The sequence below is a fragment of the Hippocampus bargibanti genome, linkage group LG11 (assembly GCF_051943395.1).
Source record: "Hippocampus bargibanti isolate YZ-2025 linkage group LG11, ASM5194339v1, whole genome shotgun sequence".
NCBI classification, from domain to species: Eukaryota; Metazoa; Chordata; class Actinopteri; order Syngnathiformes; family Syngnathidae; genus Hippocampus; species Hippocampus bargibanti.
The window spans coordinates 3,850,822-3,875,167 of record NC_142744.1 but is presented as its reverse complement, the minus strand read 5'-3'; the positions used below and the strand labels follow the sequence as shown (position 1 = coordinate 3,875,167).

The 24,346-nt window shown below is 41.6% G+C and overlaps 3 protein-coding genes across 12 annotated transcripts in view; 2 read left to right on the top strand and 1 right to left on the bottom strand.

Moving 5' to 3' along the window:
• The window catches only part of mtcl1 (microtubule crosslinking factor 1), a 36,311-nt gene extending 31,796 nt beyond the window's left edge, over positions 1-4,515 (top strand). For 4 of the 8 annotated variants that reach the window (XM_089007501.1, XM_089007497.1, XM_089007498.1 and 1 more), the window contains one exon: positions 1,503-4,515. In XM_089007501.1, coding sequence (XP_088863627.1) covers positions 1,503-1,658 — 156 coding nt within the window. In that variant the 3' untranslated portion in view covers positions 1,659-4,515. The remainder of the gene's footprint in view (positions 1-1,502) is intronic. The other 4 variants (XM_089007503.1, XM_089007502.1, XM_089007500.1 and 1 more) reach the window with 1 other exon arrangement.
• A 153-nt stretch (positions 4,516-4,668) lies between these two features.
• Positions 4,669-13,656, bottom strand: LOC148891194 (uncharacterized). The gene is made up of 5 exons (XM_089007505.1): positions 12,763-13,656; positions 10,182-10,277; positions 9,999-10,104; positions 8,117-8,210; positions 4,669-6,291 (listed from the first exon to the last, which is right to left on the bottom strand). The coding sequence occupies exons 1-4, from the start codon at positions 13,283-13,285 to the stop codon at positions 8,153-8,155; spliced, it is 783 nt and encodes a 260-aa protein (XP_088863631.1). The 5' UTR covers positions 13,286-13,656; the 3' UTR covers positions 4,669-6,291; positions 8,117-8,152.
• A 205-nt stretch (positions 13,657-13,861) lies between these two features.
• The window catches only part of tep1 (telomerase-associated protein 1), a 42,592-nt gene continuing 32,107 nt past the window's right edge, over positions 13,862-24,346 (top strand). The window contains exons 1-13 of one of the 3 annotated variants that reach the window (XM_089007495.1): positions 13,862-14,002; positions 14,618-15,048; positions 15,305-15,502; positions 16,560-16,709; positions 16,977-17,141; positions 17,226-17,363; positions 18,453-18,524; positions 18,618-18,739; positions 18,806-18,963; positions 19,740-19,849; positions 19,959-20,037; positions 22,489-22,672; positions 23,938-24,268. In XM_089007495.1, the coding sequence (XP_088863621.1) occupies positions 14,620-15,048; positions 15,305-15,502; positions 16,560-16,709; positions 16,977-17,141; positions 17,226-17,363; positions 18,453-18,524; positions 18,618-18,739; positions 18,806-18,963; positions 19,740-19,849; positions 19,959-20,037; positions 22,489-22,672; positions 23,938-24,268 (2,136 nt within the window). In that variant the 5' untranslated portion in view covers positions 13,862-14,002; positions 14,618-14,619. Of the gene's footprint in view, positions 14,003-14,617; positions 15,049-15,304; positions 15,503-16,559; positions 16,710-16,976; positions 17,142-17,225; positions 17,364-18,452; positions 18,525-18,617; positions 18,740-18,805; positions 18,964-19,739; positions 19,850-19,958; positions 20,038-20,370; positions 20,439-20,530; positions 20,653-20,718; positions 20,877-21,652; positions 21,763-21,871; positions 21,951-22,470; positions 22,673-23,937; positions 24,269-24,346 lie in introns of those variants that run through there. The other 2 variants (XM_089007493.1, XM_089007494.1) reach the window with 2 other exon arrangements.

The window sequence follows — 24,346 nt, the reverse complement described above, 5'->3', positions numbered from 1 at the left end:
GATGAAAACGCATTCTAAAATGGACGCACGCGGCAACTGTTTAATTTTAAATTTAAATCCCAACAACACTTTAGCTTGGCACACTTTTAACTCCATGATTAACTCCATGTTTTGGTTTTTCACAGCCGTTTTTAAATGGACAAAGGAAAAAAAAATCAGTCTCTATCTCTGGGTGTGTCTGTCTCTGTCTCACTGTGCCTCTCTATCTCTATCTCTCTCTCTGTCTTTCTCTTTCTGTCTCTCTCTCTTTGTGTGTGTCTCTCTGTCTCTGTGTTTCCGTCTCTTTCTGTCTCTCTGTCTGTCTCTATGTGTGTGTGTCTTTCTCTGTCTCTGTGTCTATCTCTCTCTCTCTCTCTCGCTCTGTCTCTGCCTGTCTCTCTATCTCACTGTGTCTCTCTCTTCTCTGTCTTTGTCTCTCTCTCTGTCTCTGTCTTTCTCTCTCTCTTGGTCTGTCTGTCTCTCTTTCTTTCTGTCTCTGTCTTGCTCTTTCGCTCTCTCTGTCCCTTTCTCTCTTTCTCAATCTCTCTGTCTCTCTCTCTCTTTCTGTATCTGTCTCGCTCTTTCTCAATCTCTCTCTCTCTCTCTCTCTCTCTCTCTCTCTCTCTCTCTCTCTCTCTCTCTCTCTCTCGGTGTGTCTTCTCTCTCTCTCTCTCTCTCTCTCTCTCTCTCTCTCTCTCTCTCTCTCTCTCTCTCGGTGTGTCTTCTCTCTCTTGGTCTCTGTCTGTCTCTCTTTCTTTCTGTCTGTCTTGCTCTGTCCCTTTCTCTCTTTCTCAATCTCTCTGTCTCTCTCTCTCTCTCTCTCTCTCTCTCTCTCTCTCTCTCTCTCTCTCTCTCGGTGTGTCTTCTCTCTCTTGGTCTCTGTCTGTCTCTCTCTCTTTCTTTCTGTCTGTCTTGCTCTGTCCCTTTCTCTCTCTTTCTCTCTCTCTCTCTCTCTTGGTCTCTGTCTGTCTCTCTTTCTTTCTGTCTGTCTTGCTCTGTCCCTTTCTCTCTTTCTCAATCTCTCTTTCTCTCTCTCTCTTTCTCTCTCTCTCTCTCTCTCTCTCTCTCTCTCGGTGTGTCTTTCTCTCTCTCTCTCTCTCGGTGTGTCTTCTCTCTCTTGGTCTCTGTCTGTCTCTCTTTCTTTCTGTCTGTCTTGCTCTGTCCCTTTCTCTCTCTCTCTCTCTCTCTCTCTCTCTCTCTCTCTCTCTCTCTCTCTCTCTCTCTCTCTCTCTCTCTCTCTCTCTCTCTCTCTCTCTCTCTCTCTCTCTCTCTCTCTCTCTCTCTCTCTCTCTCTCTCTCTCTCTCTCTCTCTCTCACTGGGCCTTTAACTGTCTTTCTCTCTGTCTCTGTAAAACATACTCCCCAGATTTGACTTGCATTAAATACAATTTGAAATAGGTTTGCTGCAAAATAACACACACAAAATAAAAACGGAGTTAGCCCATTGTTGTGAGTGTCCAAATCACATTTTTACCACTTTCTTCCTGCTTTGACCTCCTTTCATCCACCTTTGCCATCCACAGGACCTCCCTCGCTCTCCTCCGGCTCCACCTTTGGAGTCCCGATTCCTCCGTCCGGCCCGCCCGGCCAACCGCCGTCCCCCCTCGCGCTGGGCCAACCTCTCGCCGCCTTCATCATCGGCATCGGGCAGGAGGAGGTTCACCTTCCCGCCGCCGTGACGGCGACGTATCCACCTGACGCTCGTCTTCTACCTCTTGACGTCAAGGATTCTCCATTCATGCACTCGCCCAAAGTCACAAAGTAAGTCCGAGAAACTCATTGGTCACCTAAGAAATACCAGCTGACCCCTCAGCGGGGGGAGAAAAAAAAATAGATATTTCTTGAAATGTACTGTAATCATCTCCGATAAAGTAGTTCAGTGATACATCGGTTTACGAACCCCTTGGCTTAGGAACTTTTCGGTTTACGAACGTTAAATTTATGAACATTTTACCTTGGCATAAGAACTATTTTTCGGGATACACACGGAGCTGCCACAATGAAGTGATGTGTCGTTCACGAACGAGCCCGTTCTCCTAACAAGAAAATGGCAGCCGGCTTGTTTTGGTCCTCTATTCCCCGCCCCCAGTCGTCGTTAAAGCCACGTGATTGGTTAAGAACGCAGCAATGAGGGGAGGTGGTTTAAACATTAAAGAGACAGGCAGACGCCAGAGGGACAGTGACAAAATGGATAGAAAACAAGTGACATTTGGACTCGTTTCAACTTTGATAGTTCAAAGGCAGAGTGTAGACTGCAAGGTTAAAATATCCCATCAATCAGGCTCACACAAGCTATCAACCCAGCTAAATAGATCAGAATTGATGAGGAACTAGCTAAAATTATCGCAGAGAAAGCACCTACAAGGGATCATTCCTCAAGATGGTGAAAGAAGGTTACGTTCCTCATCAAGTGTTTAATGCTAATGAAACCGGCCACTCCATTCCATCAAGCCTTCAACGACCATCACAAAGGTAAATAAAACCATTTTATTATATAGTACAGTTTATTTCTTTAATTATAATACCATAGCACATTTATTATACATAAAATAGGGTATATTTTGTGTAGTTTTAAGGCTTAGAAAATTCATAAAATGTTTTATGGGGATCTGGGAACGGATTATTCTCATTTTAATGGTTTCCGATGGGAAATTAATTTCTGGGATACACACTTTTCACCTTACACACTCTGTCTGGGAACCAATTAAGTTCGTAAGCCAAGGTATCGCTGTAGTACGAATCATTACAACTGCATTTTTTTCATATAAGGTGCCTCTTCAGACTTGAGTTGATTTTTAGTCCCTACTAAATATTTATCCAAGGTGCCTGTTCCCACTTTTCAGTTCCTCAAAGTGTCGGCATGCGCAGTTCCTATTTCTCACTTGAGTATCCAACTTGCGTCGTTTTCGAACTTTCCATTTCTGTGATGCCAAGCAGCATCTGATGTCATTTTACCGCCTCCCGACCTGTCCAGGTTGTCCTTGGTATGTTATCCCCCCCCCCACCTTTTCAAAATGAAAACACGGGTGAATAGAATGACAAATTATGCATCTGCGCAAAGCAGTTCTCCGTCCAATATTTGCATGACGCTAGCACCTTAGTGCACGTACAAGATGAGCACTCGTCGCGTTATACTGAAATGTGTGTGTTTTTTTTTAAACCTGTCGGCATTTATAAACTGCACAGAATGTGTTGGATTTAAAAAAGAAAAAAAAGAATGTCTTAAATAAGAATCTATGTGGAAAAAAACTATAGTCTTATGTAAATAGTGGATTTATGTCAAACATGAATGTATTTACAAGATCTGATTGTCTTGTTTTTTTTAAGCGAGGTTATGATTGATTCCGCGTTCAGCCGTGAATTTGACCTTTAATCAAAGAAGCGAGGCTATAAAAACACTCTGAACTCTCGCGCTCTTAAAGGACAACCAACACCATTTTTTTGTTTCCTAACTGACATCAGAAAAACGTTTTATAGCATCTAAAATACCCAAAACACGCATTTTTAGTCAAATGCAAAACACCAATAAAAATGATTTCAAGTGTCCCAAAACTGCCACAAAATGAGCTCGGAACTGGGCAGATTCAGAAAGTCCCGCCCCCTTGTTCGTGACGTCACTATTGGTCACACACTGCCTTGCTCCAGAATCAAAACAATAGCTTCACAGGGTTCAGATTCGGAAAATATGCTTTCTTGTTACTCATCCAGTTATGAGTATGATTCAACTAGTTCTGAAGAGGAAAGCATACATGTTTGCAATCGATTAAAGAAGTCCTTCTGTGTCATTTTGAGGCGTCTTGACTCCAATGTAGCGTCCCAGATAATGCACCACAAGATGGCGCCCAAGCTCCGTTGGAAAGGGCTGATTTGTGTGCTGGGAATTTGTGTCAACTAGTATCAAATAGTAGTCTTGGTGCAACACACAATGGTTCACCATCGCGTTAGTTGTGTTTTTCTTCTAATTTCGCCATCAACACGAAGTTTTCAGACCAAACAAAGTACCTAAAATGCATTGTGTGTCGCTTTCTCGGTCAGGGGCGTTCCTTCAGTGACGTCACGTCAAGCATCGTCATCAGCTCGAAAACAAGACTTCCTGAATATTCAGCGTGAGTCTTAAAAACTAAAATATAACTACATGCGGTGGAATCTTTGTAAAATACGCTCAGTAGAAGTCATTTGAAGTGATTTTACAAATTATGGACACAACTTGTCCGGAGGTGTCGGCTGTCCTTTAAGGCTTATATAGTAAGTACATGAATGTTTATTGTCTGGCAGTGAATGAGTTAATCTTGTGATTTAAAAAATTCCACTTTGCTTCACAACTGTATCCCTAACCTATGACTTAAAAAGAGATAAAATGGAAAAGTAACACAATTCTCTTCACACATATATTTATTGTAAAAAATACATATAAAAACAATTTCTGAGACATACAAAAGATTGGAGCTTTTAGAAACAGTATATCCAACAGACAAAGACCAGCCATTTTTTTAATGCATTACATATTTACAATTCAATAAATAAAATGATGCCTCTGCTGCGCGTGTGGGTGTGTGTGCATGTGTGTTTGTTTTTAAGATTGTCCCTATAATGCTATGATATCTAACAGGTGTAGGGGGGGGACTAACTCTGAGGGTCTATTTCTACAAAATTCCATTCTCAGTAGCGTTTTCTTACACACACACACACACATACACACACAAACACACACACCGAGCTTTTTTTTTATAATTAGCATTGGTAAAAATTTGAGGTATTGCACCACACAGCTTGAGAAGGGAATTAAAATGAGTAGGGGGCGGGGCTTGGGATCGTGCCCGGCCCACTTTTGGGAAAACATACACACGCACACCTCAAGAAGTTTACACGTCATAAATTATCAACACATCAAATGTAACATCGAATGAGCCTCTCCATATAGGCGTCTGCGGGCACGCGCACGCACGTACTCACACTGAGTTTGGCATGATTAGTTTTTTTTTTTTTTTTAAACATGCACAGGGCTGCCCCCTAGTGGTAGGACGAGTTGTAGCACCTCAGCAAAGGAGCCCAATTCTGAGAAAAAAAGCCGTTTTGAGTATTTATTCGGATGGATGTGCTTCATCCTCGGAAGTAGGACAATTTAGATTATCTTAATTAGATTTTTTTAATAATATTTTTTTTGTTTATCGAAGAAATAATACAAATGGATGAAAAACGTATGGTCCACGTTTTTCTACTATAAACATTTTTTATTAAAACAAATCTATTTATTATGATCAAATGTATCATTTGTAATGTATCTACATTTTTATGATGTTATTTTTAGTTACCACGAGTAGCTATGCCTTTTTCCCCCCATTCATGAGACATACTAGAATATGGGCATATAGTTCACCCAATTAATGTTTTTTAAGTCAAATATGGCACGAGTAGTAGCGCGTACTTGTACTTGGACCTTGAATAAATACTCAAATGGCTTTAGACACCAGAGGGAGGATAGTTTTCCCCTAAAAATCAACCCTAACCAGGCAAAGGCAGATCACACATAGATAAAGGCTTGAAAACAAAGTCATACATCGAGCTGTTGACTTATAATCATTGTTATGATGATATCATACTTTAGAATACTTGGCATTATTAAAAAAAAAAAAAAAAAAAAAAAGGGTAGCGGCGTCTTTTTTTTTTAAAGCTGATACGTCCCATAGTCCCAAAAACGGCAACAAAAATCCGACTCCTGAAAATGTGGATGTGGGGCGAAAAATGTAAAAAAAAAATTGACAACCAGTAGAATATTTCCGGGCTTGAAAAAGCAGTACCATTTGCCACTTGTGTAACAAAACAAACTGAGAATTGTGGGTAATTCACATTAAACACTCACTCATTTGCAGTCCATCCTTATTGTGAAGCACTCGAAAGCAACTGAATTAAGAAAGCTAGAAAAGAAAGGGGACTGGGGGCGGATCCTTGAGGGACAGAAAAAGTGCTCAGATGGGCGCGAACCATCAGCGCTAAAGGGAGCACTAACCAACCAAAATGATAACACTTAAACCCCCGTAGCAACCACCCCCCCCCCTCATAGTCATAACACTTTTACTCCAAAAAATACACAGGATGCCATCAACCCCGGTGAAGCGAGGGGGTCAAATCCCCCCAAAAAAGCAGCCATTGTCTTTTTTTTTTTTTTTTTTTTTTTTAATCTTCTCATTTTGTTGCGAAATGTTCTGGACCTACGAGAGGTCGGTCGGTGCCGCCGCCTGGCGCTTCTTTATGGGTTGACGTACATGTTCCATTTTTTTTTTTCATAAGGAGAGAGAGTTGGCATGTGGTCTCCTGTGAGGACCAAAGAATGACAGTACGAAAAATAAGGATGACGGTGTTCAAATGGAGTATAGAATTAAAGAGAATTATATAAAAATAAGCTCTGTATTTGCTCTCTAGCTAGCTAGAGAGCAAATACAGAGCTCATTTTTATATAATTCTATTCTATATAAGCTCTGTATTTGCTCTGTCACTAGCTAGCTAGCTAGAGAGCAAATACAGAGCTTATTTTTATATAATTATATTCTATATAAGCTCTGTATTTCCTCTCTAGCTAGCTAGTTATCTAGCTAGCTAGCTAGAGAGCAAATACAGAGCTTATTTTTATGTAATTATATTCTATATAAGCTCTGTATTTCCTCTCTAGCTAGCTAGTTATCTAGCTAGCTAGCTAGAGAGCAAATACAGAGCTTATTTTTATATAATTATATTCTATATAAGCTCTGTATTTGCTCTCTAGCTAGCTAGTTATGAAGCTAGCTAGCTAGAGAGCAAATACAGAGCTCATTTTTATATAATTATATTCTATATAAGCTCTGTATTTGCTCTGTCGCTAGCTAGTTATCTAGCTAGCTAGCTAGAGAGCAAATACAGAGCTTATTTTTATATAATTATATTCTATATAAGCTCTGTATTTCCTCTCTAGCTAGCTAGTTACCTAGCTAGAGAGCAAATACAGAGCTTATTTTTATATAATTATATTCTATATAAGCTCTGTATTTGCTCTCTAGCTAGCTAGTTATCTAGCTAGCTAGCTAGCGAGCAAATAGAGCTTATTTTTATATAATTATATTATCAGAATCAGAAAACCTTTATTCGTCCCACAATGGGGAAATTTGTAGTCCACAGCAGCAATTGAAAGGGGATGGGGTGGGGGGGTGAAAGGATAGAAAACAAGATATTCTGAGCATAACAAAATAAAACTGTCAACTGTATACTGTGCAAATGTAAATGTGCAAAACCGTTTCATATTTAGCTCTATTCTATAGCTAGCTAGCTAGCCATCTCTCTATTTGCTATATATCTGGTTACCTATATATTAGATGCAATCTTGAAGAAACATATTAGCTATTTCGCTGGCGAGCTAGCTATTAGCTATCTGAATAGCGAGATAGCTATCTAGCTATCTCGCTATTCGGATCGGTAGATAGATAGCACAATTTGGCAAAATGTAGCTCTTTGTAAATGAATAAAATATCAAAATAAGCAATCAACCTGTAGTAGTATTTTTTAACTCATTCACTGCCATTCATGAATTTATTCAGGAATTGAAAATATGACGGAGAGCGCCATTCTCAATTTTTTTTTTTCATGCTTGGGTACCGATAAAGCACTGGTCAGACGTCTGGCAGTGTTTTCCCCCTTCCTTGAGGGGGCAGCATTTGCCTTTTGTCCATGTTAGCGCTTTGCTACAGATTCAGCTGTTGTTAAATAAAATAAACCAATATGTATTGCATTGTATTTTGTACAGCCACCCCCATTTCACGCTCATATAACTCCAAGCCCATATAATTTAGGAATTAACTTTTTCCTGATAAAAGAAGAGTCCAAGTTTTCTTATGCGGCATTGAATGTTTGTGTCGTCCTAAAACTCAATATTCTGTAGGTCCTGGAATTCAAGTAACAATGACAAAAACCCTGGCGCTGGAGTGTACACATTTTTACACATTATGTGGCAGTGAATGAGTTAAACAGATGATCTAACACCACATTGTGATGCCTGATTGACAGGGAGGTTTATTGCATGCTTTTTACGAATATTTGAAATTTGATTGAATTGAAATAGTGATTGCTCATACATTGAAAAAAAAAAACAGTCAAAGAATGACAACCCTACCTGAGTCATTGCGGGTGAGGTCACGTGACCTCAGTGTCAGTCTGAAGGGTGCTCGGGGCAGCAGGGCTTCACCTTGGCCCATGCGTCGATGCAGCTGCGGTCAGATAGGAATTGGTTAAGGTGGCTTTCGATGAGAAGCTTTCTTCAGTCGTCATTTGTACTTCTTTCAAGGTGTTGGACGTTTCGCTTCTTATCCAAGAAGCTTCGTCAGCGAACTAAAATGTTTGCTGGTCGTTTTAGCCCCATATATGTATACATCCTTACTGTTCAGATGTGGCGGTGCCGGACTCTGCTATGATAGGTCCCTGCTCTCAGTATTATTATTAATAGTAGTAGTAGTAGTATTTTTATTATTATTATTGGTTTTTTTTTTCAAGATGGCGCCCGAGTAGGCAGCCGTCAGCAAGTGCTCTCATGAGCCTTGCTTTTTTTGTTGTTTTTGTCTTGTGATTGTGTTTTCTTTTATCACTTTATGTTGTTATGCGTCGTGTGGAACGGATACGGATTGTTTTTCAGCATTTTTGGCCACGACATTCTTCAAGGAGGAGACTGTGCTGAACGGTTGCGCCTTTTCGGCAATGTTTCCAAACGACAACATACTAAAAGGCGTGTATCTCTATTTCATCAGTATTTCATTGCAAACGGCGTCAAAAAACAGACCGCGCCTTTTCACATATGCTTTGTTCCAATTAGTCACTTTTTTTTTTTGTGCGAAACTTTTGACATCTGCGTCGGCGCGCAGGCTCATGTCAGGTTCACGTGATGTAACTCTGCCTTGATGTGCACATGTGCATTGCCTAACCGCATAAACATTTCCTGTGATCCAATAACGAGGAAACGAAAACCTCAAGAGCGGTTTAAAAACCAAGACAACTCTTTTATAATTCGTGTAATAGGGCTTGAAAAAAAAATTATCGGAGGTGATAAGAACAACCATGTGCTTTGCAACAGGAAAAAAAAATCTTTAATTTTAAAGGACAACCAACGTCCCCGGACAAGTTGTGTCCATAATTTATAAAATGGCTTCCAATGACTTCTACTGAGCGTATTTTACAAAGATTCCGCCACATATAGCTATATATTACGTTTTAAGACTCACGCTGAATATTCAGGAAGTCTTGTTTTTGAGTTGGTGACGAGTCCGTACGTGACGTCACTGAAGGAACGCCCCTGACCGAAAAAAGGACACATTGTTGCAGCCCTTCCATCACGTCAATGCATTTTGCTGTATTTTGTTTGGTCTGAAAACTTCGTGTAGCACCAAAAAGAGGCAGAAGATGGCGACAAAGCTCCGTGTAAGGAATTAATCAGCCTGTGGAAACGGGCTGATTAATTCCTTAAACGGAGCTTTGTCGCCATTTTCTGCCTGTTTTTGGTGCTACATTTCCCGCCCCCAGATACCTCAAAATGGCACGGAATAAATTCTTTAATCGATTGCAAACATGTATGCTTTCCTCTTCAGAACTATTTGAATCATATTCATAACTGGATGAGTAGCAAGAAAGCATATTCTCCGAATCTGAAGCCATTGTTTTGTTTTTCCAGCAAGGCAAGACGTCTTTGGGTGACGTCACGAACTGGGGGCAGGGACTTCTGTAACTGGTCACTTCCGGGTTCATTTTTTTGCAGTTTCAGCACACTTTAAGTCATTTTTATTGGTGTTTTGCATTTGACTAAAATATATAACACTAAAAAAAAAGAATAGCATCTCCGTGTTTGTGATCTCCGGACAGTATCGGTTCTTCATGCGAAACACCAAAATTGTGTGTTAAAAGTTAGCCGGACAGCTAATTAGCATGAATTAGCATAGTTAGCACTGTGTGAGTTGGGGGGGAGGGGGTGTCATCACTCACTGTTTCAAATCAAAAGCAAGTCATTTTACCTCTTATGGTAGACGCAGAGGCACGCCAGCCTGGCGATAGTCTCGCCTTGCACCAGATCCTCCAGACAGATGGAACACTCGCCGCTGTCTTTGTTCAGCACATCCGCTGCAGGCAAGGCGGTCGCGGTGAACGATTTGGCTCCAATTCGGGGTGAGGGTGTCAAGAGTACACCCAAAACTTACTGTTGTAGGGAAGCGGCGGAGACGTCAGGCAGCTCAACAGGTGATCTTCGATGCGACCGCCCGGGAATGGCTTGGAGCAGAAAGGACAGCGGATATCTGCGAGCGTAAGCACACACACAAGACACACACAGGATAAAGTAGTTGGCGAAAGATACTTTGACATAGACGATACAGTGATACCTTGGCTTACGAACTTAATTGGTTCCCAGACTGAGTGTGTAAGGCGAAAAGTGTGTATCCCAAAAATCAATTTCCCATAGGAAACCATTAAAATGAGAATAATCCGTTCCCAGGTCCCCATAAAACATAATTTTCTACTTTCTAATGTTCTAAGCCTTAAAAGACAACCGACGCCTCGGGACAAGTTGTGTCCATAATTTGTAAAATCACTTCAAATGACTTCTACTGAGCGCATTTTACAAAGATTCCATGGCATACAACTATATTTTATGTTTTAAGACTCACGCTGAATATTCAGGAAGTCTTGTTTTCGAGTTGATGACGCTGCCTGACGTCACGTCTGAAACCCCCCTGACCAAGAAGCGGCACACAATGCATTTTGGGTACTTTGTTTGGTCTGAAAACTTCGTGTTGATGGCGAAATTAGAAGGAAAACACATAAATAACGCTATGGTGAATCGTTGTGTGTTGCACCAAGACTACTATTTGATACTAGTTGACACAAATTCCCAGCAGACAAATCAGCCCATTTTCAGCCATCTTGTGCATTTTCTGGGCGCTACATTGGAGTCCAGGCGCCTCAAAATGAGACAGAAGGACTTCTTTAATCGATTGCAAACATTTATGCTTTCCTCTTCAGAACTATTTGAATCATATTTAAAACTGGATGAGGAACAAGAAAGTATCTTCTCCGAATCTGAAGCCATTCTTTTGATTCGAGAGCAAGGCAAGACGTCCTGGCGTGACTTCACGAACAAGGGGGCGGGACCTTCTGAAACTCACCATTTTCGGGGTCATTTTGAAGTAGTTGACTACAAATATCAGCCTGCGTTTTTTGGGGTATTTTAGATGCTATAAAACATTTTTCTGATGTCAATTACGAAACAAAAAAATGATTGGATTGGATTGGATATGCCTTTATTAGTCTCACAGTGGAGAAATTTACATTTCACAGCAGCAAAGTGATGAAAGGAATGAAAGTAGAAAAACGAAATACATGAGCTGCTGGAAAGGCAGCCACTCTCGCGGCGCCGTCTTGAAGTCAAAAGAACAAAAAAAAAAAAAAACTAAATAACAAATAATATGACAGCATAGAGACAATATGACAAAACAAAGACACAGAGAGACATTCATTCTTCAGGACTTGCTGTACCCTCTTTGTGATGACATGAAACAGTTCTAGATGAAAGAGGAGAGGATCAAAGCGTCTTTCCACCAGTGGATCAGGGACATCATGGTGGAATGTGCACGTCGACTACAAGCTAAATGTTGAAAGCAAACACGCAGCTGTAGCATCCATTGACGAAAAGAGATTGTCTCACATCTCCTGTTCCACATAAATCTGCTTCAATTCCAAGCCGCAACAGTTCCACATACGCATCGGCGCTCTGCGCTGACGCTCCTTTCTTCTTATTGCGGGTTCCTCCAGCCATGCATCCATCCAGCCGCAGACCGTCCAACGGCACTGACCTTTCCGCTAAACAAAGCGGGGCTGTGAAGATGCTGCCCATTACGGGCGCAAAAAAAGCACAATGGCCCCTTTGGTGTCCAGCGATGGCAGTCGAATGGCTCCGACATTCCTCCCATTCAAAAACAGTACTGGCATATTCATGCTGCCGAAAAGGCGCAACCGCTCAGCACAGTCTCCTCCTTGATGAATGTCGTGGTCAAAAATGCTGAAAAACAATCTGTATCCGTTCCACACGATGTACAACAACACAAAGTGACAAAAGAAAACACAAGACAAGACAAAAACAACCAAAAAAAGCAAGGCTCATGAGAGCACTTGCTGAGGCTGCCTACTGATGTCGGTTGTCCTTTAAAACCACACAAAATATACCTTATTTTATGTATAATAAATGTGCGATAGTATTGTAATTAAAGAAATAAACTCTACGGTATAATAAAGTCGTTTTATTTGTCTAAAAAAAGCCAAGTTATTCACAGGTTTACTCACTCACTTAGCCTGCCTTGTTTGCTCTGAAAGTAAAAAAATAATCATGATTAAATCAAACCAACAATGAAGCTCTACCGATTCTGCATCTCTGCATTGTCTCGTACAAAACGCAGATTTGTGGCTTGAACAGACACAATATTCCCTTGATTGAACGTAGGTTGATAAATATCCTAAATCTTCTTCTTTTGACTTCAAGACGGCGCCGCGAGAGTGGCTGCCTTTCCAGCAGCTCATGTATTTCGTTTTTCTACTTTCATTCCTTTCATCACTTTGCTGCTGTGAAATGTAAATTTCTCCACTGTGAGACTAATAAAGGCATATCCAATCCAATCCAATCCAATTGTCGTCAATGATGGCCTCGTGACTTGCGATATTTTTCTTTCACTGATATGAATGAAAATAAATCCAGTCGAGCTCGACATTCTTTCATCTCAATTGACTTACTGCCATGGCGATTGTTGACTCGATACAGGCCGATCCAAGCCTCAGACACCGGCCGCTGGTGGGTCCCCCGAACCCGGGCCGAACTGGCACTGACGCTGCGCCCTACGGCGTGTCGATTTCCGGGCAACCGCTCCGAAAAAGTGCGGTGGGGCGTGCGGCCTGTTACGTCTCCGGGCTGGTGATCCGCGTTGGCGGAAGACTCCGGGCTTGTGTTGCAGTCCTCCTTGCCCTCGCTGCGGTTGTCGTCCTCCGGGGACGCCTGACTCATGGTAGCCGTGATGCCGTGGTGGTCGGCCGGGCTGCCGTCCGCGCTCGCACCATGCTGGGCCAGATCGGAGTCGCTCCCTTCCTCCGAGCGGCTGCGGTTTACCTCAGTGTCTTCGAAGCTGCCCGAAAAATCCACCATGAGGCTGGTGGGTCTGGCACAGCGAGGCCGCCGGTACGAATCCCGCTTGGCGGCGCCGTCCTTCCCGAGAGTGGACGGCACCGGGTCTTCTTGCAGACGGCTCGCTCTCGTGCCCATCGCGTAGCGGGCGGGCGGTTGCTGGAACTTGGCTAGCCTAGCTATCGAATCCTTTTGAAACAAGTCAACAAACGACCTCGACTCGACCCTTTCAAGCGCGGCGTATTCGTCTGCAAAAGAAGCCCTCCAGCAGCTGCTTGGCAACCGACGTTGGAGAGCGACTTTAAAAGCTGGTCTTAGTTTGTCCTTCCAGTCCACATTTTCCTTTCTTTTATGACGTACTGGTTCTCTTTGCTGCAGCGGAAATAGAGAGCGCCCTCGTTTCCTGCTTTGAACTGTGTGTCAACTGCGACTGTATTATACAGTGTTTGACGACATGATTACTATCTCATACTGAATCGCCCCATGTAAAATCATCCCCACGTATGGATTTTTTTCCTTTCTTCCCCATTAAATCTTAGTTTGTTTTTAACAGAATTTTGAGCGATTTCCAAAACGACAAACGCCGAACACGAAGGATTACGGTAAAATTAGCCATCATGTTAACCAATCAGCGCGAGGCTATAGACATCAGAACAATCCACTGGCCTATCAGCGCCTTCGACAGAAACAGCTGGCCGACGTCAGCCAATCGACGCCCTCGAGACAAACGTCTGGGCCGCATGAGGACATTTACAGGAAAAGTAGATCAAGTTAATGCTTCGATGGAACGAGCCTCGCTCCTCGACTGACACAACCGACTTGTCGACGCTGACATTACGCATTTACATAAAACAGGTGCAGTTTCGATCCATTTGTTTCTTTTTTTGTTCTTGAATTAATTGCCGTGTACCGACTGCTCACTGTTAAGCCGCCACAACAGTCCCACCCAATGTGTGATTGACTCCTAATTACTTGCCGTGCTTGTTTGTCTTATGTCAACTTGTGTGTCTACTATTTAAGCCGTTTTTGATTAAAATAAACGCTTACTAATTTGGACGACAATATATTTTTGAACAAGGTAAAAGCATCCAAAAGACCAGAAAACTTTTATGACTGTTACGGTGATTTTTTTCGAGTGTTTGGTTCACCTCAGTATTCTTAATGGTCGTCAAGTGTATCTACATGTTTTGTGTGTATAAAGTTTAAAAACACCAGTTGTGAATTTGGTTGTACACAACACGTCTGAATGATTACAGTCAACTCTTAAAAAACACCTCTACCGCTGTGCCGACGTTTTTAGGTGATTAAGTAGACGTCGTTCCCATTTTATGGATATGTGGGTGTGTCATCTATGTTATCAACACGCCCTTCTCTCTTGTCTTCCAGTGTTTGCTCAATTGAGGAATTTTAAACCATTCGTTTAATCTGTGTGTCATGTTGTGTCAACTTGATTGACTTATTTCCATTCAGGCATGAGAGCGCTGGATTTGCAAACAAACATGGCCTGTTCCACGAGCGGGTGCAGTTTATCCTCCAATTACGTCCCGCCCTGTCTGGAGAACAGGCTCCTGACGCAGGCGTCTTCCTTATTGCCAAGTACCTCCCTGCAGTCTTCCGGGCTGACGTCTACTTCCTCCAGCCTCCTCCCCACCTCCTCATCCTCCATCTCTTCACCGCTCCTCAATACCCAAAACGCCCTTCTGACCTCTTCGTGTCTCGCCTCGATTACTCCATCCACTACTAACTCTATCCTCGCCACCTCCTTAGCCGGGAGCGATCTCCTCTCTAAGTTTTCCCAGCTGCCTTCTTTCCTTCCAACGGAAGGAGGTAAGAAGAAGGATGATGAATGCGGAGATGACATATTAGAAACAAAGCCTTGCTCTTTTGAAGAAACAAGCCTGGTAAGTGAATACCAGTGATACCTTGACTGGGCTTTTAGGAGAAATTTCAGGATTAACCTAAAATGCAATACAAACTTTTAAAGGTGAATTTTAATTTAACATTTTTTAAACTTGTGATTGTACACATCCAACTGTTGAGTGTTTGTGTACTTTTTGCACTACATCCTGCTAACTAGCAGGACATAATTCCACAATTAATGTTTTTAATCCCAAGCAAGCAAGTACATTTTGGTGTTTTTTTTTTGTTTGGCTTCAGGTGTATACCGATGAAGATGATCAAATGTCACTTGAGGACGAAGAAGAAAGTGAGGAGGAAATGGTTTTACCCCAAGTCAGAGAGATGCAAATATCGGAACAGCAGGAAGAGGAACAAACAGTGGCCAGCAGGCGTGAGGAATACGCCGAGGTCGTCCGTGATAAGCAGCAGATTGAAGAGGAGATCACGGATAAGAAGGTAAGGAGATGCAAGATGAAAAATCACACATTACAGACGCTCCCCAATTTACGAACATTCGAGTTACGAATAACGGTACATACGAACAATGAAAAGGTTTCTTCAGCCGTCATCTGTACTTCTTTGAAGCTGTTGGACGTTTCGCTTCTTATCTAAGAGGCTTCGTCAGTGAACTAAAGTCTTTTTGCTGGTAGTTTCGGCCCTATATATATCCCTACTGCCCAGACTCTGCTATGATTGGTCCCTGCTCTCAGGTTGGGGGGAGCAGAGGACTACTCCCTGCAGCTACACTGATTACTTCTATTGTCCTGACTGATTACTTCTATTGTCCTGCCTGAGTATGAGGTCTACGACTGACCTTGTTGCCCCATTTGCCATGTTGCCTAAGAAGTTGCCTAACAATCCAAATGAACCTCACTCCACCATGGTGATTTAGTGAAGGATTTAGCTGTTTTACGAAAATAGCTTCTTTTACTCCCCTTTCAAACCGTCTATTTTCTTTCGCTAAGATTTTTACTTCATTGTCGTCAAGGTACATACGAATATTTCTGCGGGTACAGTATGTCGAAAACTGTTTGGACAGAGATGTTGTAAGTTAAATTTTACACTGCACACCTTTTTCCGGCCAAGCTCGCTTGCAATTGGCTGCGTAGAGTATGCGGGCGGGGGAGGAAATCCCTCGTCATAGGTGACGTTCCAGGAGGACGCGATGCATAGTAAAAAAATAATGGCTGCTGGCACATACGTGTCAGACCCAAGGATATTGTGTACTACAGTAGGTGTGAATTTATTTTACGACTTTTAGAGCGTCTGTGTTTTATACTTCCCCGTTCAGTGTTTGACCTCAACATACATTCCATACAAAATAAAGCACTGAAGCAACTTACGAACAAATTCACCTTACGAACGACCGCTCCGAACGTATCTTGTTCGTAAGGTGAGGAGCATCTGTACAAGGCAAAAATCTACCCATATACTTCACGGTCCAAATATGGTCACCTCCATAGCTTTTCAATCTGTTATTTATATATTTATTTTTAATACTGTGTGCCATCAGTATCTCCTGCTGAATGCTGTGTGCTGCTCCCTGGTCCACAAGAGCACGACACCGGGTCAGAAGGACTGGGACTCTAAGGAGAGTGTGTGGACCAAAATCACAAACCTGGTGAAGGGCATTGCTGTATTCGACCCTCAGTTTGTTCTCAAGGTACGAAGATTACAGAACGCGACAGATTGAATACAATTCAAAAATGAGGGCATCCTCATTCTAATGCTTCCTGGTGTGATAATAATAATAATAATAATAATGATAACGATAATAATCATTTAATTTCTAAGCACTTTATAGTCAAAGGACACGTTTTTTACAGCACTACTGAAGGCCTAGAGTTGACATGCACGTCATGAATATGCATGTACCCGGCGTAATGTGTCATTCATGGACTCTAATTTGTTTTCGCTTCTCTTTCTCGAGGTGGCGCTGTATACAAGGCAAGAATTGAACATCCGCATCACCGCCAACTTCCTGTTAGCCCTCGCCGCCAATCACCCATCCACTAAGTGCCACGTGCGCCGCTACTTCTGCGCCGCTGTCCAGCTGCCGTCCGACTGGCTGGAGATTGTGCGCATCTACAGCACGGTAGGTTGACCCCCCCCCCCCCCCTGGATCGGTGGTGACCTTTCCGACCTGGGCTGACATCTCATCTTTTAACTCACTTTCCAGTGCTTTAGCCGCTCGTTACCGATGTGCTTGAAAAAGGCCATGACGGACAAGTTCAAGCAGTTTAGTGAGTACCAGCTGGCCAAGTACAACACGCGCAAGCACCGCTGTAAGCACAACCGCAACAGGCGCGCCGGCAAGGTATGCTATTTGCTGTCATCACTTCTCATGATCATTTTATGTCCCGCTTATGGAAACGATGACATTGACATTAATTTGCAATCACCGCTGGATTGTGATGATTTCGAATACCTCGGGTTACGAATGCTTTAGTTCCCGAACTTTTCGCCTCAGGAATCTGAAATTTGCGAGCATATAATCTTGGCTAACGAACTAGTTTTCGGCGGACAAACAAAACCACACACCGTCACGGTGGCTGACAGACTCATTTTCACCAAACCACACACGGCCGAATTGCGCCACGGTGGCTGGCAGACTAGTTTTCCACACCCCCTTCCTTTTAGTGCAGGCGTGGTTTGTTATCAAGTGCAGTACTTTTGCTATTATTGGACCAAAAAAAAAAGACCCCACCAAAGGCTACTGTTCAGCTGAAGAGGACACAAAAGAAAATTACGGTCGAGCAGAAGAAGATCGAAAAACACGATTTGTGCGTTTGTGTGACTTAGCGTCCCAGTACCAGTATGCTAAGTCGACCATTGGTACGTGTGGCTAAGGGTGTTTCTGTGTTGTCTAAGCAACGGCAATAGAAGAGGTTGAAAAACTTCTGTTGATTTGGATTAACGAAAAGCAGCGAGCGGGGGACATTGTGAGTGAGGGTATTATCGCCGAGAAAGCACAGCAACTTCACTCGGATATCATCAAGAGGCAACTACATCAACGACCATCAAAAAGATAAATAAAACGACTTTATTATACTGTACAGTTTATTTTTTAATTACAACCCAATAGCACATTTATTATACATAAAATAATGTATATTTTGTGTAGTTTTAAGGCTTATTTAGTAAAAAATTATGTTTTATGGGGATCTGGGAACGGATTATTCTCATTTTGAATGGTTTCTTATGGGAAATAAATGTTTGGCAGATGAACTTTTCGCCTTACGCACACTTTCCGGGAACCAATTAAGTTTGTAACCTGAGGTATCACTGTATTTACTGTTTTACATTCAAATGAGACTTTGTATGTATCCAATATGTTTTTTCTCATTGTAAATGACACCACCCAAAAAAACTCCTTTCCATTAAATGCACAATATATGCTCTGCAGAAACCAAGCGACGCAGATCTGAAAAAGTGGAGCAACATGCTCCGATCCAACGCGACCATACTGCAAAAATATGTAAGTTAAAAAAAAAATACATCAAAAAGTACAATCGTGGAATTTTATATATATTTATGTGTGATTTATGTCGGCTTTTGTGCGGGTGTGTAGCTACAACTGGACGCCAAAAAGACTGTGGATAAAAAGCAAAATGAATTCAACATAAAGAAGATGATCAAAAAGCTTCACATCAAAGAACCAGCCGAGCATGTCATGGCCATCTTGGGCAAAAAGTAAGATTTGTTTATAATTATGCAAATGAGACAGACTTAGCACTAAAGTTTTATGTTTCCTTGTAGGTATCCCGCAGATCACAAGGCGTTCACCGTCAGCGGTCTAAAGGGCGACTGGGAGCGGGAAAGGGCGGGTCAAAGGATGAAGCTCAAGGACGCAGAAACGTGGGAGCGTCTGCTCAGTCAGGAAGGCAACAAGGCCGCCACCTGGGAGAAACTTATTGGTATTGTTATTTATTATTTTGTTTTCTTAACCATCAAACCTCATTCCAGTCACTTAACTCATTCGCTGCCATTCCTGAATTTTTGAACATTTCATTCCCGAAATATTGTTAAAGCGCTATATAAATCAATATCTATTGTATTGTATTTTGTACAGCCGCCCCCATTTCAAGCTCAGATAACCCCAGACCCATATAACTTGGGAATTAATGCTTTTTTTTCTGATGAAAGAAAATAGTTTTCTTATACTGCATTAAATGTTTATGTAGTCCTAAAAGTCAATATTCTGCGTGTCCTGCAATTTGACTGAAAATGACAAAAACCCTGGCACTGGAGTGGACACATTTTTGGCAGTGAATGACTTAATAAATAACAAGGATATGAAAAAAAATAAACAAATTCTGTCAATGTATCTATGTTAAATCATATTTGTGTTGACAACTGGATCCTGGAGACATAGGCGACATAATTGCGGTTTCTTCTCGGCAGGCCGTTATGAATGAAAATGTTTAATCCCCTCCATATATTCCATACAGAGCGCACACCAAATTATTGAATAACTCGTTTTCAATTTTAAAGTAAAATATCATGACTTTTATTGTGGTTTAATACGACAATTTGAAATTTTGGTTCAGACTTCAGCATCATGGCACTTGAAATCCTTGATTTGTTTTCGCGGGCCGAATAAAATGATGTGGCGGGACAGATTGGGCCCGCGGGCCATGCCTTTGACACCTGTCTTCTTACCCACATAGCTGTTTACTTATTTTCAATCCAGACAATAAGTCGCTGCCCTTCATGGCCATGTTGAGGAACTTGAGGAACATGATCAGACAAGGCATCAGTATGACACATCACCAGAAGATCATCAGCAGACTCACCAATAAAGTCAGATATATATATATATATATTTTTTTTAAACATCAACCTACTTGATAAAGAAATATTGGTCTTTGGGGACACATCAAGCTAACAAACTGTCATGATTTGGTAACAGAAAGCAGTCCTTCAGAGCCGACAGTTCCCTTTCCGCTTCCTGTCTGCCTACAAAGTCATCATGGAGCTTCGCAGTCTTTGTGAGTCATCCATTTTTTTTGTCCATGTTTATTTTTCAATGTTCATTTCATGTTACTTGGAATATGAAGCATAAAGTGTAAATTTGTAGTGAAATTACCAAATTCTCATTTTGAATGGTTTCTTATGGGAAATAAATGTTTGGCAGATGAACTTTTCGCCTTACGCACACTTTCCGGGAACCAATTAAGTTTGTAACCTGAGGTATCACTGTATTTACTGTTTTACATTCAAATGAGACTTTGTATGTATTCATTATGTTTTTTCTCATTGTAAATGACACCACCCAAAAAAACTCCTTTCCATTAAATGAACAATATATGCTCTGCAGAAACCAAGCGACGCAGATCTGAAAAAGTGGAGCAACATGCTCCGATCCAACGCGACCATACTGCAAAAATATGTAAGTTAAAAAAAAATACATCAAAAAGTACAATCGTGGAATTTTATATATATTTATGTGTGATTTATGTCGGCTTTTGTGCGGGTGTGTAGCTACAACTGGACGCCAAAAAGACTGTGGATAAAAAGCAAAATGAATTCAACATAAAGAAGATGATCAAAAAGCTTCACATCAAAGAACCAGCCGAGCATGTCATGGCCATCTTGGGCAAAAAGTAAGATTTGTTTATAATTATGCAAATGAGACAGACTTAGCACTAAAGTTTTATGTTTCCTTGTAGGTATCCCGCAGATCACAAGGCGTTCACCGTCAGCGGTCTAAAGGGCGACTGGGAGCGGGAAAGGGCGGGTCAAAGGATGAAGCTCAAGGACGCAGAAACGTGGGAGCGTCTGCTCAGTCAGGAAGGCAACAAGGCCGCCACCTGGGAGAAACTTATTGGTATTGTTATTTATTATTTTGTTTTCTTAACCATCAAACCTCATTCCAGTCACTTAACTCATTCGCTGCCATTCCTGAATTTTTGAACATTTCATTCCCGAAATATTGTTAAAGCGCTATATAAATCAATATCTATTGTATTGTATTTTGTACAGCCGCCCCCATTTCAAGCTCAGATAACCCCAGACCCATATAACTTGGGAATTAATGCTTTTTTTTCTGATGAAAGAAAATAGTTTTCTTATACTGCATTAAATGTTTATGTAGTCCTAAAAGTCAATATTCTGCGTGTCCTGCAATTTGACTGAAAATGACAAAAACCCTGGCACTGGAGTGGACACATTTTTGGCAGTGAATGACTTAATAAATAACAAGGATATGAAAAAAAATAAACAAATTCTGTCAATGTATCTATGTTAAATCATATTTGTGTTGACAACTGGATCCTGGAGACATAGGCGACATAATTGCGGTTTCTTCTCGGCAGGCCGTTATGAATGAAAATGTTTAATCCCCTCCATATATTCCATACAGAGCGCACACCAAATTATTGAATAACTCGTTTTCAATTTTAAAGTAAAATATCATGACTTTTATTGTGGTTTAATACGACAATTTGAAATTTTGGTTCAGACTTCAGCATCATGGCACTTGAAATCCTTGATTTGTTTTCGCGGGCCGAATAAAATGATGTGGCGGGACAGATTGGGCCCCCGGGCCATGCCTTTGACACCTGTCTTCTTACCCACATAGCTGTTTACTTATTTTCAATCCAGACAATAAGTCGCTGCCCTTCATGGCCATGTTGAGGAACTTGAGGAACATGATCAGACAAGGCATCAGTATGACACATCACCAGAAGATCATCAGCAGACTCACCAATAAAGTCAGATATATATATATATATATTTTTTTTAAACATCAACCTACTTGATAAAGAAATATTGGTCTTTGGGGACACATCAAGCTAACAAACTGTCATGATTTGGTAACAGAAAGCAGTCCTTCAGAGCCGACAGTTCCCTTTCCGCTTCCTGTCTGCCTACAAAGTCATCATGGAGCTTCGCAGTCTTTGTGAGTCATCCATTTTTTTTGTCCATGTTTATTTTTCAATGTTCATTTCATGTTACTTGGAATATGAAGCATAAAGTGTAAATTTGTAGTGAAATTACCAAGGTATTTCATCCATCCTGGAGGATAATTTATACAGGTAACATCTGACTTACGACCGAGTTCCGTTCCGACCAAACGGTCGTAAGTCGAAATGGTTGTAAGTCGAAATCCATTCAAAATGTTGAATAGAGACTCGGAATCAAAATTGACGTACACGTTGCCGGCCTGCTAGCGCGTTACAGTGCCAGGCGTATAATAAAAAATGTTAAAAATAGGGTCTGGAGGTCATGGTCGTAAGTACGGGTGGTCGTAAGTCGGATGTTACCTGTATACGGCAATTACGAGACATCATCTTTCAATGTCAGTATTTCCATGCTAGTGCAGCGTGTTCTACCGGAAACAAATTCCTTGTGTGTTCTTCATACTTGGCAATAAAGATGATTCTGATTCTGATTCTGATTCTGATTCTGATTCTAAACAGACCAAATGAATCACGCAGCAAAGCTGCAAACCTCCTCCAACAACACGATCCTGAAGAACATCCTCGAGCAGGTCCCGAAGAGCAAACGTTTCCGCCGCCTGGACTGGGAGTCGGCCAGCAGACGCCGTCTCCGAGTGGCGCTGGGCGTGCCTTTTGTCTACCGGATTTACCGCAGGAAGAAGGATCTGCTCGCAAAGGCCAAGTATGACAAAGAAATGACTTGGTTCTGATTGCACCTGACAAAATGGAAATCGGGCGAATGTTTACACGCTAACTTATTTCTGAGCACTTGTTGACGGAATAGCATTTGGATGAACTAACTTTATTGATGAACCAGTTTGCAGTTAACTCGTTCACTGCCAAATGTGCATAGATTGGATTGGATGTACCTTTATTCGTCTCGCAATGGAGAAATTTGACGCTCTACTACTGAATTGTATTATACGCATAGTCATGGTTGGCATGCATGTATTGGCATATTTGCAAAGTACAGTGATACTTTGGCTTATGAACTTAATTGGTTCCCAGACAGAGTGAGTAAGGCAAAAAGTGTGTATCCCAAAAAATAATTTCCCATAGGAAACCATTAAAATGAGAATAATCCGTTTCCCGGTCCCCATAAAACATAATTTTCTAATTTTCTAAGCCTTAAAACTACACAGAATATACCCTAATTTATGTATAATAAATGTGCTACGGTATTATAATTAAAATAAACTGTACTGTATAATAAAGTCATTTTATTTACCTTTGTGTGACCGGTTTCATCAGCATTAAACACTTGATTAGGAACGTAGTCTTCTTATTTCACCATCTTGAGGAATGATCCCTTGTAGGTGCTTTCTCTGCGATAATTTTACCTTGTTCCTCATCAATTGTGTTCTGTTTAGCTGGGTTGATGGGATATTTTAACCTTCCAGTCTACACTCAGCTTTTGAACTTTTTATCAAAGTTGAAACGAGTCCACATTTCACTGTTTTCTATCCATTTTATCACTCTCTGTGTCGTCTGCCTGTCTCTTTGTTTAACTCCCCCCCACTCCCCTCCACTGCTGCGTTCTTGACCAATCATGTGGCTTTAACGGGGTATAGAGGACAAAAAAAAGGCGGGTGCCATTTTTTTGGGGGAGAACGGCCTCACTGTCTCTCTGTCTGTAAACCCCCCCCCCTCTTACTGCTGCGTTCTTGACCAATCACGTGGCTCTAACACCGAAGACTGGGGGCGGGGAATAGAGGACAAAAACAGTCGGCTGCCATTTTCTTGTTAGGAGAACGGGCTCGTTCGCCAACGACACATCACGCATTGTGGCGCTCTGTGTGTATCCCGAAAACTAGTTCGTATGCCAAGGTAAAAATTTCATAAATGTAACGTTTGTAAACCTAAAAGTTCATATGCCAAGGGGTTCGTAAACCGAGGTATCACTGTATTTATTTTCTAATCATTTTTTTTTTCTTCTGGCTCCGCAAGTCTTGAGGAAAAGGTCGTCAGCCTGCTGGACCGTTACCGAAAAGCCCTGGAGACAGCAGTGCAGATATCGTGTCGCTACAACATCCCGCCACTGCCGGGATGCACCGTCATCTTAATCAACATCAACATGGACAATCAACGGGCCTGGAGCAAAAATCTTGACTTCTGTCTTCCACCTGAGTTGGAGCAAGAGGAGGATGAAGAAGAAGAAGAAGATGAAGATGATGAAGAAAAGGCGGAGGAAGAGGAAGATGAAGAAAATGCGGAGGAAGAGGAAGATGATGACAAGAAGAATAAAAAGAAAAAGAGTGAAGATGACCACTTGCCTTCTGTAAGAGATTTTTGGTCTCGCATTAAAAAAAGATTTTATGTGAAACAGCTATCAAGGAATATGATAAAATATATATTT